At 43.7% G+C, this 15,416-nt stretch overlaps 2 protein-coding genes across 19 annotated transcripts in view; one reads left to right on the top strand and one right to left on the bottom strand.

Annotated features, from left to right (window-relative positions):
• The window catches only part of GLYR1 (glyoxylate reductase 1 homolog), a 36,841-nt gene extending 29,198 nt beyond the window's left edge, over positions 1-7,643 (bottom strand). For 10 of the 11 annotated variants that reach the window (XM_067012502.1, XM_059038767.2, XM_067012503.1 and 7 more), the window contains exons 1-3: positions 7,528-7,637; positions 6,455-6,491; positions 5,434-5,513 (exon numbers count right to left, since the gene is read on the bottom strand). In XM_067012502.1, the coding sequence (XP_066868603.1) occupies positions 5,434-5,513; positions 6,455-6,491; positions 7,528-7,565 (155 nt within the window). In that variant the 5' untranslated portion in view covers positions 7,566-7,637. Of the gene's footprint in view, positions 1-5,433; positions 5,514-6,454; positions 6,492-7,527 lie in introns of all 11 variants that reach the window. The other variant, XM_059038764.2, reaches the window with a different exon arrangement.
• An 89-nt stretch (positions 7,644-7,732) lies between these two features.
• UBN1 (ubinuclein 1) overlaps positions 7,733-15,416 on the top strand; it is a 45,300-nt gene continuing 37,616 nt past the window's right edge. For 7 of the 8 annotated variants that reach the window (XR_010836416.1, XR_009331162.2, XM_067012508.1 and 4 more), the window contains exons 1-2: positions 7,733-8,459; positions 12,911-13,198. Coding sequence is in view for 5 of the 8 variants with exons in the window: in XM_067012508.1 (XP_066868609.1) it covers positions 12,950-13,198 (249 nt within the window). In the remaining 3 variants the exon portion in view is untranslated. The remainder of the gene's footprint in view (positions 8,460-12,910; positions 13,199-15,416) is intronic. The other variant, XM_067012509.1, reaches the window with a different exon arrangement.

The raw sequence follows: 15,416 nt of genomic DNA on the forward strand, positions 1-15,416 counted from the left end.
TCCCTCTTCCAGTGGGAACTCAACATAATTTGCTAGATGTTTTGGAAGAGGAAGAGAGAAAAATCAGGTTTCTAAAAGACTGAAATCACCGTTTACCTTAAGGAGCTGCCCTTTTTACTCTTTAATAAAAGTCCCTGCTTAACATAAAAAAATCACATCTCTATATATTTTCATTAAGTAGCATGTCAGTTTTGAAACTGAACATCCCTGACTGAATCCTATGTTCCTCAGGAATACAAGAACAGCCTCACTGCGTCAGAACACGTCCACCGAGGTCAGGGCCCAGTGACCAACGGAGCCCCTAGAACATGCCAGCACACGACCCTCTCCCTGGCATCAAACATTAAAGGTGAGATAGAGTCCAGCCTCTGCTGTAGCCACTTACAGCTTTGCCCGTAAAAAGTCATTCTCATCCCTAAAAAGTCCACTTGCATTTCCTGTCTAAACCATGTCTCACATAGTTCTCCTTATATATGTCCTAAACACACTCACACAACATTTATTCTACTCACGGTGCCCCTTGTCAAAACACCTGAGGATTTATGAACAAGTCAGTGTTTATCTCTTTAAGGCTGCTCATTATTTCACCAGTTCTGATGGTGTTCTTTTCTCGGTCTTTGCTTTTTCACAATAAAGAGTCCACTCTTTCACCTGATTCAGTCTCCTTTCCCGATGTTGACTAGTTCCATCAGATCCCATTAGGATGATAGACTAGACAGCACATAGTACTCCTGGTGAGGCACGATACAGTTTTTACATAAAGGTGGAAAGATGTAAAAATAAAAAAGAGTAACAAGAACAAAACAAAACCAACCAAACAAAAAAAGGTCGAACAATGTACTGTTTTGTGTTCAAAGCCTTTAGGGTCAAAAGAAGAGACCTGGCTGACATCCTTAGGAATCTCCAACTCTCAGATGCCTTTCTTTTCAAACACAGATCCTCCCCACTCTGCCCTACCATGGGCAGGGTCTGTCTCTCTCTCTCACACATTTGCCTTACTTAAAGCCACCTGCTTCTTATCAGCTTTTTTCTTTTTTCTTTTTTTGGTGGTACGTGGGCCTCTCACTGTTGTGGCCTCTCCTGTCGCGGAGCACAGGCTCAGGGGCCATGGCTCACGGGCCCAGCCGCTCCACAGCACGTGGGAGCTTCCCGGACCGGGGCACGAACCCGTGTCCCCTGCATCGGCAGGCGGATTCTCAACCATTGCGACATCAGGGAAGCCCAGCTTTTTTCTTTTGTAACAGATCTATATCCCCACCTGATGTTTGTTGAACACTTGCTCTTGCCAACCAATATTATGCGTAAGTGATGCTACTTCTTCATAACTACAAGGTAGGGGGTGTTATCCCCACATGTGGACGAGGACACAGAGTCTTAGAAAAGTGAAGCAGCCCAAATCACAGAGCAGGAAAAAGTGGTACCTGAATATACATTAGGCTGGTAACAAGCCAGAGCTCTTTCCCCAAAGTAATTCACTGCTACCAAACAATCTGGAGATTTTGCATTCAGTTAATACAAAGATTCTAAATAAAATCTGCCTAACACTGATCACTAAGAACCCTTCTCCCTTTATTTTATTTTATTTTATTTTTTTTTTGCGATACGCGGGCTTCTCACTGTTGTGGCCTCTCCCGTTGGGGAGCGCAGGCTCCGGATGCGCTGGCTCAGCGGCCCTGGCTCACAAGCCCAGCCGCTCCCTGGCATGTGGGATCTTCCCGGGCCAGGGCACGAACCCGTGTCCCCTGCATCGGCAGGCGGGTTCTCAACCACTGCGCCACCAGGGAAGCCCCCCTTCTCCCTTTAGATACGCACTGTAGATCCTTAACCTTTGTTTCCTTTCATGAAGGCAACTGCTTAGCCACAAAAAGTTAACATGTTAGTTCCCTGGTAGCTTAATTTTTAAATGGTTTTTTATGAACACTATCAAGGAGGTTTAGAAGACTAAAGATGTTATATCTAGCCACCACTGTGTATCCACTTGCTTATGAATCTCCTCAAAGAACTTTAGTTACAAATCACATCATCACCACCACCAACACGTTATTTTTGTGTCCAGGAAACTCATCCTTTTCACTGGCTTCAAAGGTTTGCCTGGTTGAGTGCTTGAGTGCTGAGATTCTCTCAGCTCCAATTTCCTGTGTCCTATTTGTAGTATTTCGTATACATAGGGACAACAGTTTATTCTTCTAGCCTTCTAGCATTTAAAAAATTATCATAAAAACACAATAGCTTTCAGGTCTCCTGTAAGCTGATTAACTCCCCACTTTCTATGAGGTCCCATTTGTGTTTCAGACTTGTGTACATCTTCATTTAGCTAACCAAGCTGGGCCAACCACGTTGCCCCTGTTCTCCCTAAGCACAAGTTCTTTACCTCATGCAGGAAGGCTCTCTCTGTCCACACATCCAACTTAACTCCCAGTGGTTTACAGTAGCCCCACTGCCTGGAATGCCTTTACTATTCTTGACTGTCCAAATTCTAGCCATCCTCCAGAGTTTGACCTAAATCCCATCTCTCCAGCAACCTTCTTTGACCTAGCTGTTCTCCGCAGATCTCTCCTTGTTCTAGAACCCTTTAACAATAATTCTACGCATCACTCATTCTGCACTTAATCCCATCTAAAATGTTTACATCTTGTCACCTGAGTTTATGTTTTGTCCTGAGTCCCTGGAAGACGGGGACCACAGCATTTGCTTTCCTGGAAGTTCCCTTTGGTGTCCAGCAATGTGGAGTGTGGCTGTACAATCATACTTGTTTGCATCCAGACAATCTTTGCTGTGAAATTCAAGGCATTACCAGAACATTCCCTCTTCCAGATTATCTCTTGCTCTCACAGCTCTGGGCCAGTGACTCCCTTGAAATTTTGCCACCAAAAGGCTGCTGAGTTGGTTTGTGACAAGAACTGGGGCTGGGTATGTCTGTATATGTTTTTGGTGAAGGTAGAATGCCATGCAAACTCTAAACCAGGATGAGCACTCTGATGCATAAGCTTGCCAGTGAAAAATACTGTTGTAAGAGATTTTCCCATGGAATATTATATATCGCTTTCTAGAAATGCATATTTTAAATGTTGGTATTAGATATATCAGGAAACTCACAGACATTTTCCAAACCCAAAGTTACATTTTCCTGTTAAGAATCATAAATAGAAACATAACTACTTAAATCAAACCATCTAGCTAGACCCAGGCAATCAACTTGATGGAGTGATGAGAGAGCTAAACAAGTCGCTGGAAACTCAAATATACATTCTTCGCTTCACTGTGACTTCTTATATGGCCTACTGAATAATCTCAAATTAATAGTCCTGATTTCAACTCTAAAACAGATCTGGGTAAAAAGCTTTACTGTTACAAAATACCCCGAACAGCCAAAGCAATCTTGAGACAGAAAAACTGAGTTGGAAGAATCAGGCTCCCTGACTTAAACTGTACCACAAAGCTACAATAATCAAGACAGTATGGTACTGGCACAAAAACAGAAACATAGATCAATAGTACAGGATAGAATGCTCAGAGATAAACCCACGCACATATGGTCACCTAATTTATGACAGTGGAGTTGAGAACATACAACGGAGAAAAGACAGCCTCTTCAATAAGTGGTGCTGGGAAAACTGGACAGCTACATGTAAAAGAATGAAATTAGAACACTACCTAACACCATACACAAAAATAAACTCCAAGTGGATTAAAGACCTAAATGTAAGACCAGACACTATAAACCTCTTAGGGGAAAACATAGGAAAAACACTCTTTGACATAAACCACAGCAAGATCTTTTTTGACCCACCTCCTAGAACAGAAATAAAAACAAAAATAAACAAATGGGACTTAATTAAACTTAAAAACTTTTGCACAGCAGAGGAAATCATAAACAAGACAAAAAGACAAGCCTCAGAATGGGAGAAAATATTTGCAAATGAAAAACAGACAAAGGATTAATCTCCAAAATATATAAACAGCTCATGGAGCTCAATAACAAAAGAACAACAATCCAGTTAAAAAATGGGCAGAAGACCTCAATAGACATTTCACCAAGGAAGACATACAGATGGCCAAGAGGCACATGGAAAGATGTTCAACATCACTAATTATAAAGAAATGCAAATCAAAACTACAAAGAGGTATCACCTCACGCTTGTCAGAATGGCCGTTATCAAAAAATCTAGAAACAATAAATGCTGGAAAGGGTGTGATGAAAAGGGCACCCTCCTGCACTGTTGGTGGGAATGTAAACTGATACAGCCACTATGCAGAACAGTATGGAGGTTCCTTAAAAAACTAAAAATAGAACTACCATATGACCCAGCAATCCCACTACTGGGCATATACCCTGAAAAAACCATAATTCAAAAAGAGACATGTACCACAATGTTCACTGCAGCACCATTTACAATAGCCAGGACATGGAACCAACTTAAATGTCCATCGACAGATGAATGGATAAAGAAGATGTGTCACATATATACAATGGAATATTACTCAGCCATAAAAAGAAACGAAATTGAGTTATTTGTAGTGAGGTGGATGGACCTAGATAGAGTCTGTCATACAGAGTGAAGTAAGTCAGAAAAAGAAAAACAAATATGGTATGCTAACGCATATATATGGACCCCCCCCCAAAAAAAAAATAGTTGCAGGGCAGGAATAAAGAGGTAGACATAGAGAATGGACTTGAGGACATGGGGTGGAAGGGGAAGCTGGGGCAAAGTGAGAGAAGCATCAACATATATACACTATCGAATGTAAAACAGTTGGCTGGTGGGAAGCAGCAGCATAGCACAGGGAGATGGGCTCAGTGCTTTCCAATGACCTAGAGGGCTATGACAGGGAGGATGAGAGGGAGGCTCAAGAGGGAGGGGATATTGGGACACATGTATGCATATGGCTGATTCACTTTGGTGTACAACAGAAACTAACACAGTATTGCGAAGCAATTATACTCCAATAAAGATTTTAAAAAAAAGCTTTACTCTTAGAACGCTAGATCAAATCACCTAGTTTTACAAGAACAAGACTAAACAATTACATTAAGATAAATGAAATTTTAGCTTTCACTGCATACCTCATGCCTGAGCCACGACGATAAACAGCCATTAAAAGAGAACCAAACATGGCCCTGATAAAAAGAACTGCCTGTGGGGTTGGGTAAAGAGACGTGAGAACTGATCTCAATGAGGTTATCACATTTGGAAGGTGGCACCCCACTTCCCACCTGACTGACATTGTTACTGGTCCCAGGACAGCTGCCCAAAACTATTTCTGGGAGATAAGAATAGCACCTTTTACTTAGGTATGAAGCCAGAATGATATGCCATTCTTATAGACTACAATGAGACTGAACTAGGATCTGTAAAATATTCACAAAGCAGCTTCAACCCAGGGCAACTCCCAAACATAGGGAAAGTAAAACTGTTGGTGAGCACTACTCACTGATCTTCTGTTCCAAAAAACTTTACAAAGAAGCATTTCTTCCCACGCGGTTTCTTTAAGTCCTTGGGTGGGTTAACAATCTAGGGAATGAAAGGGAAAAAAAGGCTTTTTTCCACAGGTGTAAGTTGGTAAGAAAAAAAATGAAATAAAACAAAAGAAATACATCTTAAAAAACAAAACCAAACACAGGGCCTAGTTTATGTCCAAATCTGTCACTTTTCTACTGAGATATGTGGAAATGTGCAAATATTCTAGGAGTTCCCTACATCTACTATGATCTACAGTGTTCAGCAGATACAATATACCTTTCACTAAAATGGCCCTGTTTTAAAAGCAGTTAAAACTAAGGCCAACGTCATTACCCCCTGCAATGTGAGCCTGTCACCTGAAGAAATGTAGGGAATACTCTTAAAAATACTTCTGTGCAGGAAAAGTTGACACAGGTAACAGCGACAATGAAGAACTGAGGCACTGAAAATGCCATATTGCAAAGAGACAGTCTAAAGACATTTCCTGGGCTCCTGGCAAGAATATAAAAACAGAACATTTGGAAAGCTATGAAGGATCGCCTCATGCAAAATATGGAATGCCAACTTCTGCAAAGATGCACTGGAGTAGCACATATGGTAAAATGGAAAAAAGATTTAAACTTAGTTGGGACAAAAATACTTTGACTTTTCACTAACCTACATTTAGATTTTTCTTCCTGGAAAATTTATTTGCTTCTCCTTTTGTTAGATTTAAGTGCAAAGCTAAATTCAAGTTAGAATGGATTTTCAGGGTTAAAAGACTTTATCACAAACCACCTCTGATTCAAAAAATAATAACTTACTACAGATTAAAGGACCTGGTTTACATTATACCTCCGCTTCTAAATAAACTGATACTAAAGAGAAAAAAATTCCGAGTGTTATTTAAATAAGCCCAGTTTAACTCAATGCTAGAAATTGAGGGGGAATACATATTACATTTTCCCCTTCCTCAAACCCAATTTCAGACGTCTTAGTAGCAAGACACTCACCTTTCCCGGCCAAGGAGGATACCGGCCGAGTTTCCCCCTAGAGAAAACACAAGAGAGTCAGCATTTACCCTGGAAAAGCCAGTCCATCTTCAACTCACTCAACATGCAATTTATTTTCCTAAATCTCCACTTCCACCCTCAAGTGCCAGAACAAAAGCTGGCAATCCGGAGTTCTGTGACTTCCACAGCTGGACCCAAGAGGCCCAAGTCCCTCAGAAATGCAATGCAAAATTGTAGACTTCTGTGCATAGGTATGGGCATTCTGCTGGTGAGAAGGAACACAGAAAAACAAAACCACCAAGAGTCGTTTGTCTAGAGCCTCTCCGTGACGTGACGGGGGTGGGAGGCAGTTCGCTCTGTAAACACAGACTTCCCTTTACAAAGTCTGGTTTAATTCACCAGCCCGGCTTTGACAAATGCTTATGGAAGCCCTTCCTCTGGGTCGAGAAACGAGCTACGCAGCTCGAGGGACGCGGCGACAGTCAGTCTCGGTTCGGGCGGTTGTCTGGGACTCAGAAGCAGACCACGAGAAGCACCCAAGAAGGTACTGGTCACTGCCAACCCTTCGGTTGTACAGGAAAAGTCCCCCTTCCATTTCTTCACAGGGCAGCGCCAGCAGTCCGGTTTCGACACCCCCGGCTGAGCCGCCCGCACAGGTCAGTTCCATCGCAACGCAGGTTTCGACGGGCTTGCCCGGACGAGATGGCCCCGCGGGCTCTCCGGCTCTCCTCCTTTCCCGCGAGCCCCAGCCAGACCCCGAGGCGAGGACCGGGCGTCCCCCGGAGCCGCGCGGCGCCGGGCATTCCCCGCCGCCGGCGTCCAGGTCCGGAGCGCAGCCCTCCCCGGGCAGCCTTGGGGCTCAGAGCCGGGCCCGCTGCGGCCACCCTCGAGCTCAGTCCCCCGGGGCCAGGCTGCCCCTTCCGCCCGGCTTCGTTCCTAGCGCCGGCACCTGTCTCGCCCTCTCTCCACGATCTGGAGCGCATACAAAAGCAGCCTCGAGGCGGGCCGTGCACCTCACGCCTAGGGAAGCAGCTGCCCGCGAACCTCGCTTGGCCCTGGCAGCCCGGACTCACCACACCAAATCGCCGAGCCGCAGACTCACAGCCGCCATCTTACCACCCAACCACCGCCGACGCACGGGCCGTCGGGAACATCAGGTCGCCCCGGAGCCGCCCATTGGAGTGAGCCCGGTCACATGACGGGGGCCGGCCGTAACCGGCCACGCCGCTGCTTTGACGTCACCGCGCCCGTCGGGGCTTATTGGTCGGTTGAGGAGCACGTGACCCGGGAGCAGCGGTCTCCGCGCGCCGGATCCCGGAGACTCCCGGCTCTTTCCCCCTCCCTCCGGCTTGTGACAACGAAGCGCCGCGGTCAGAGGCGACGGCGACGGTGCGGACGTCCAAACGAGCTAGGGAGCCGGCCCTGCGGCCGCCCCATCCCCGGGCCCCGGCCTCCAGCCCCCTCCCCCTCGGCGCTTCCGTTACGGCCGTTAGTCCCTCACGGGCCCCCGGGCCGGCCGTCTTGCTGCGCCGGCAGCTGCCCTGACGGACTTCAGCGCGGCCTGGAAGACAGCCTCCGCCCGCGTCCGGGGCCACGCACCTGGCGGGCTCTGCGTGGTCGCCCGCGGGCGGCGGACAGGTCCTTCGGAGCGCGCTTTCTAAAGGCCGGCGTCGGGGGAGCCGCTCCGAGCCTGCGTCCGCGCCGCAAGTTCTGCAGGGGCGAAGTGCTTCCCGCCCCGAGATTCCGAGTTGCCTGGCCGGCGTGGAGCCGGCGTCTCTCCGCTTCCTCTTGGGTCGGCGCGGCGGCACGGCCGGCGAAGCAACCCCCGGGCGCGCGGGGACCCGGCCATGGGCCGAGGCGCAGGCCGGCCGCCCGCCGGGAGGCATGGCTTGGGGGCCGGCCGCTAGCAGCGCCGCAGCCCGGGCTCCTGGGCCGGCATGAGGACGGCCGCGGGGGGACGAGTGCGGCCCGTGGGGCCGTAGCCTGCGTTGCGCCGATGACAAAGGTACGTGTGTTTGTCGGGACCGGGCTCTCGCGTAAGCCTTGTTGTAGTTTGACACTTTTAGGGAAGTTGGGAGCAGGCTGTTGTGACAGCAGGAAGGCAGATGCTAGGCGTAGTTTCAGTACGTTAAAACTAAGCCATTGAATGGGGAACTGTGAACAGCAGTTCAACACAGCGTCTGCCTAAACGTCAACATCCCAGGTAGAAAATTAAAAAACGTAAAGGTCCCAATACCAGTTCCAGAACCCAAACAGTTAAGTCAGGTGTTGACTTAACTTAGAACCGGACTCTTCTTGAGTCACCGCCTGCTTGAAAAGGTGGCAGGTCCACACGCCGTTTCCTATGGGCGTTTTGTTATACGGAGACTGATTGTAAGAGGGTTTTTAGCGAACTGGCTTGTCCGCAGTCTGGTTTCTCTTTGGAGTTCAGTTTCCTTGAAGTACCGTCAGCTGTTTTCAGTAACTGTCATTTACTGTTAACTATTTTGTGTTTTTTTAAAGACGAGTTGATCATTTAAAGCATATTTAAGTTAACAGGATATACCTTAATAAAATTCAACACACTCTCAGTTTAAAAGTTCTTAAATTTTGAGGAATTGAAGGATACTTGAATGACTTCATAAAATACATGAATCTTAAATCAGCGTCACACTGGACCTAGAGACATTTCCGTTAGAGTCAGGAAAATGGTAAAGAATATATTGTCTGATATCCTGGCATTTCTAGCCAATGCAATAAGACATGAAACAAAAATAAAACGTAATTTTTCAGAAAGGAGAAGACAAAATTCTCATTTTTGTGGATGATGGGACAGCATGTTTTTAAAAACAAAGTTAAGGGAAAACCATTAAAATAAATAAGAGTTCATTGAGCAGACTAATTACAAAATCAGCATACAAAATTCAGTTTTTCTGTGTTTCACCAGTAATCATTTTGAATATATGATTAAGAGGATTTGTAACAACAACAAAAAGTACTATTCCTGGGAATAATCTGAGATGGAAAAAGGAGGCTAGTATTTCTTGGATGACATCAGTTGAAGTTTTTTAAGAGGGATGCTTTTGTTTGTAGAATACTGTACTTTTATTTGGAATTAATGGGGACTTCCCTGGTGGCACAGGGAAGTCCCTGCACATAAAGCACACACACACAGGCGGTTTAGAATCCGCCTGCCAATGCAGGGCACATGGGTTTGAGCCCTGGTCCAGGAAGATGCCACATGCTGCGGAGTAACTTAAGCCCATGTGCCTCAACTAATGAGCCTGCACTCTGGAGCCGTGAGCCACAACTGCTGAAGCCTGTACACCGCAACTACTGAAGCCTGCACGCCTAGTCCCGTGCTCTGCAACAAAGAGAAGCCACTGTAATGAGAAGCCCGCGCACCACAGTGAAGAGTAGCCCCCACTTGCCGCATCTAGAGGAAGCCCGCACACAGCAACTAAGACCCAACACAGTCAACAATAAATACATAAATAAATGTATAGAATTAATGATCAACTCATTAAAATTGAGTATTTAAATACTTAGCTTTTTTTTTTTTTTTTTTTTGTGGTACGCGGGCCTCTCACTGTTGTGGCCTCTCCCGTTGCAGAGCACAGGCTCCGGATGCACAGGCTCAGCGGCCATGGCTAACGGGCCCAGCTGCTCCGCGGTATGTGGGATCTTCCCGGACCGGGGCACGAACCCGTGTCCCCTGCATCAGCAGGCGGAATCTCAACCACTGCGCCACCAGGGAAGCCCTAAATACTTAGCTTTTTAAAAGCTTTTTAAGCTTTGTCGACAAATCTTTTATTTATAAATCTAAGAATGTTTACATAAAAATAAATGTTTGATTTTTGACAAAGTTTCAATTAAGGCAACAGTTTATTAGATTAAATTCCTGTAAACAATGAGCTCTTTTTTTACGAAATTAAATTCCCTTAAATGTTTTACACTGCATTTAAAGCTTTATATGCTTGTTCTCTCAAATACTTCAAAATTCTAAGACAGTGAACTTGTAAACCTAGAAGTTAAATCTTTCCAAGGACTTAACTCTTTTAAGTCTAATAAACGTGTAAATGTAAGTCAGGTCTTTTAAAAGCACGCTTTCAAATTTAATTATATTACCTTAAGCATTTCAAATTAAAATTGTAAGTCTAACATCATTCATTAAAATGTCTGATTCTCTTAAATGTTTGAAATGGCTTAGTAACAGGCAACAGCAGTTATCACGATGACTGTAAAACTTAAACAAATAAGTGTTAATATGCTGTAGGTTTGATTTACTTTATTTTCTAGTCTTATTTCTGTAATTTCGCAGGCCTGCAAAGTCACTTACACAACCAAGAGATGAATTTTTACCATCTGGGTTGATTGAAGTTACACTATATAAAATTTGGGATGAGATAAGGCTACATTTTAAAATTACCGCCGAGTCAAGGGCAGGGACCTAGTTCCCACTTCTAAGATGACCTTTCTGAATCCCATCAGTTAACATGCAGATTCTCTTCTTACAGTGAGAGTTTGCCTGCATTTATGAGTGGGGGACCTTTATGCCTTCACCTTCACCTTCACTTTGCCTGCTTTTATGAGTGGGGGACCTTTATGAAATCCCTTTCAGCTGCGATTTATTTCCACAATCCAGAGAATCACGACTGTTGTGGGGGCCTTGAAAGTTTCTTTTAGGGGAATTTGTTTTGACATCTGATGGTCTTTTGCATCACCAACCTGTTTTGCTGCCAGTTGCTTTGTTTTCTATTTAGAATTATTTTAACTCTTCATTTTTAGATATTTTACTCCCTTACTTGGTCTTATAGATCACAATTTTATGGTCATGATAGAAGAAGTGAGTGTTACATGTATACAGATATATGTGATGTGTATGGATACGTAAGATATAAATCTTCTTGAACTAATTCACATTTATGATTCATTTACATTTAAAATGCAATGAGCTTTTTGGGGGAACTTATCAAGATGATTTTTAAATTGATCTGAAATAATTAATAGGCAAGAATAACCAAGTATTACTTTTAAAAGAATAATAAAAATGAATCTTTAAGTTGTTGAAATATACCACAGAATTTTTCAAATCAGTGCTCTACTGGTTCAGGAATCTTGATAGTAGATGGCTATAATAGAATGCATTTCAGAAATAGACCTTAAGATATTAAAAACATATATGATATATGCCAAATCAGCAGGGAAAAGAGGGATTATTTGGTGATTGATGCTGGGGAGAAACCAGGTTAGGGCCTCACCTCTCACCTTATAGTAAATTCAGCTTGGATTAAAGAGTTCATTGTGAAAAATACATCTATAAAACAAGAATGTGTAATTTCTTCTACAAGAATTGGTTGGAGGAGGACATTCTAGGCATAAAAGAAATGGAAGAAGCCATAAGGGAAAAGAGCCTAGTTTTAACTGCATAAAAAGCTAAAATTTCTTTCAACATACCTCACTCTATGCAAAGTTAAACAGTAAATAGCAAAGCAGGAGAAAGTATGAGGGATATAACAGGCCTTACATATTTATTATTTATATATCTATAACAAGTCAAAAGCCCTTACAAATCAAAAAAGCCGCGATTTTTTCAACTATTCCCTTAATGCTGGACACTCAGGTTGCTTCTATCATTTTTCATATACAAACAAGGCTACAATGAATATTCTTATTTATTGGTGTGGTAGAATGTGGGTTTTAAAAAGTAGGACACAAAATTACACATGAAGCACACACACACAATATGTAGTGTGATTTACATGTTTATATTCTGTAAATCCTTGGAATTCTGGAGTTCACAATATATTTTGAACATTTCCAAGCAACTTTGAAGGTCTTTGGCCTGTGGTAATTTGTCACTTCGCTGAGGCCCAAGTTTGGGTGGTGAGAGGCTGGTGTTCAGAAGTGAGCCCTAGCCACACTACTTCTGAGACAGTGGTCTTACTTATCCTGGGGTAGGCAGTACTTCTCTGAACTGATGAAAACTGTCATTGTGAAGAATGGCCCTACATGAAAGTAAACTGCTGGTGATGAAAATAAAGAGGTTTTAAGACAGGTTATTCTCAGCCAGAAGTTAAAAAAAAATGTATTGGATAAATTAAATGAAAACCAATTTTCTCTTGGATTCTTGGTAATTCTGAGGACTTTAAGTTTCTATCAGCATGGGTTCTCTAGTGTCGAGAATCTAGTGAATATGCATAGAAAAAAAAGACTGGAAGGAAGTATGCTAAACAGTGATTATCTCTGAATGATAGGATTTCGGGTGCTTTTCATATCTATATGAAATTTTTAATAATTAAAATAAATAGTATTTAAGAAGAAAAAAGCAGCAAATGATAATAAAGATAAATTTAACAGTGATTCTTCTTGACAGTGAAATTTTTTTTTTTAAGCTTAAATCTGTATAACTGAGCAAGAAAAATCACCATTTTTATCATCTCGTTTTGACCTGGCTCTTCTTTTCAATGTTAACAGAAGCCATGCAGTGACACCTGTTAAGACTTGTTGGTAGCCATGTCGGAGCCCCACAGGGTCCAGTTCACCTCTCTCCCAGGTTCTTTGAATCCTGCATTTTTGAAGAAATCCCGGAAAGAGGAGGTTGGGGGAGCAGAACAGCATCAGGACTCTGAGCCGGCTGCAGCAGCTGTTCGGATCACGCTTACCCTCTTTGAGCCAGATCACAAGCGCTGCCCAGAGTTCTTCTACCCAGAGCTGGTGAAGAACTTACGAGGGAAGGTGAAAGGACCTCAGCCTGCAGACAAGGTATACCCCAGTGACCCCAGCTCACTCTGCAGATCTAATGCTCTGGGCAGCGTGTGTGGATGGGGCTTCCGGAGGGTGGAAGCAGCACTAGAGAGGCTTTGGGCTCCCCCACAAAGCAAGCGCAAGGTCTGCTGGTTTTTCCTCAGGCAGGAAGGGATAGAATTCTTTCTAGAACCGTTCTCCTGATTTATGCTACAGAAAATGTATGGCACATCCAAGGCTAATTTGAATTATGACTAACTAATATGAATAAATACCAAATTTTTTCATACCAAGTCTATAAATGTTACATGTAAGTGTGACCAGTCCCTGGCTTTTCCAGTGCTGGAATTTCATGCTGGACATTTCTCTTTTCCAAGGGAATCTCACTGTGCCTAATATGAGGGCAAGCAAAAGACACAGCCTGCTCATCTCTTTTGAAAAGTAATATTCTGGATAGTTTCTTTACCTGGATGGATAGAAACCTATTTTTATGGGTTTTGTTTTTGTTGGGATTTCTTATCCCCCCACTCCCCACTGGAATTGGGCAGCCTTTAGGGCTTTTGAGAATCAGTTTGATTTGTAAATAATTAATTAGTTTATTTATTTATTTATTTCTGGCTGAGCTGGGGCTTTGTTGCTGCGCACAGGCTTTCTCTAGTAGTTGCAGCGAGCGGGGGCTACTCTTCGTTGTGATGCGTGGGCTTCTCATTGCGGTGGCTTTTCTTGTTGTGGAGCACGGGCTCTAGGCGTGCGGACTTCAGTAGCTGAGGCTCTCGGGCTGTAGAATTCAGGCTCAGTAGTTGTGGCGCACAGGCTTAGTTGCTCAACAGCATGTGGGATCTTCCCAGACCAGGGCTTGAGCCCGTGTTCCCTGCATTGGCAGACGGATTCCCAACCATTGTGCCACCAGGGAAGTCCCAGTTTGATTTCTTAAATGTTTTTTAAACAATGTATTTTCCTGGCAGACTTGTTTTACTTTTTTAGTATGGAATGTTTCAAACATGTACGGTGTAGAGAGAATAGTATAATAAGCCCCCATGTACCCGTTACCCAGCTTCAGTCATTACTGATACTTTGGCAATTCGTTAACATTGTAAAAATTTTTTATAAACTTTTTAATTGAATTATGTACATAAGAAACGTGCACATATGATAAATATACAGTTTGATGGATTTTCGCAAACACCCATGTAATCTGCACCTGGATTACAAAATATAACATTTTCAGAACACTAGAAACCCTCCTTCTGCCCTCCCAAAATACTGCCTCAGCCCTCAAGGGTAGCAACTGTTCTCATATCTAACAGCTGAGATCAGTTTTGCATGTTTTGTATTTCATATAAATGGAATCATACTGTTTGAGTAGGAGCTAGGTCAAGAGCATTGATTTATAAGCACCTACTGTATACCTGTGTGCTAGGCTGGCCTCTGAGGGAAAGGTGAGTAGGGTCCTGCATTTGCAGCATTTGGATCTCTAGAGTGGCTCACAGTGAAATGGGGACTAGGCTAGTACCCGGCTCACAGTGTGTCTGTGGGGTGGGGGGTTAGTGTGTGTGGATGAGATCATGCAGGTGCATGATTTCTAGCAGATTGCCTCAGAGCCAGTGATCCAGCAGTCTAATCCATGGTTGTGCTGTTTTGGGTGAGTGCCTTTGGTTAGAAGGATTATCCACTTTTCTTTACTCAGATAAAAATGTGTTTCCTTGGTAAAGATCTGATTGGCTGAATGGAAGCCAGTTCAGTCTGTGCCAAGGGTCAGCCTGTTGTATGAGGACCAGTGGTCAGGATGAGAAAAAGTAATTTCAAATCCATTCATGAACTCTTTTCCAAAGTAGGAACAGGATTTTCTTCCTTGAGAGGAATAAAAAGTAGCAGGGATTGGTTAAGGTATTTATTTACGGGCTCAAACCAAATTAGTAGGTCAACTGAAATTAGAACTCCAGTGCTCTGATTTCACCTTTTTGGGGGTTCAGATGCCCTCCTCAATTGCAGAAAAATGCATGGGGCTTACACAGAGAACTTTGGATCCAATTTCAGGGGATTCACTCCTGGCCTTCAGATTCAGAACTTCTGAATTACTGTGTCTATTCTGCAGTGTTCAAAGCACAATGTAGTCTGACATATTCATGTATTAACTCACTTAGCATGTATATCTTAGAATGTGAAGGCACTGTGCTGGACACTGAGGACTGTGTAAATGTGGGAAGTTGCTGTCCCAGCCTCACAGGAACTTTGC

This window comes from Kogia breviceps, chromosome 14, assembly GCF_026419965.1.
Source record: "Kogia breviceps isolate mKogBre1 chromosome 14, mKogBre1 haplotype 1, whole genome shotgun sequence".
NCBI lineage: Eukaryota > Metazoa > Chordata > Mammalia > Artiodactyla > Physeteridae > Kogia > Kogia breviceps.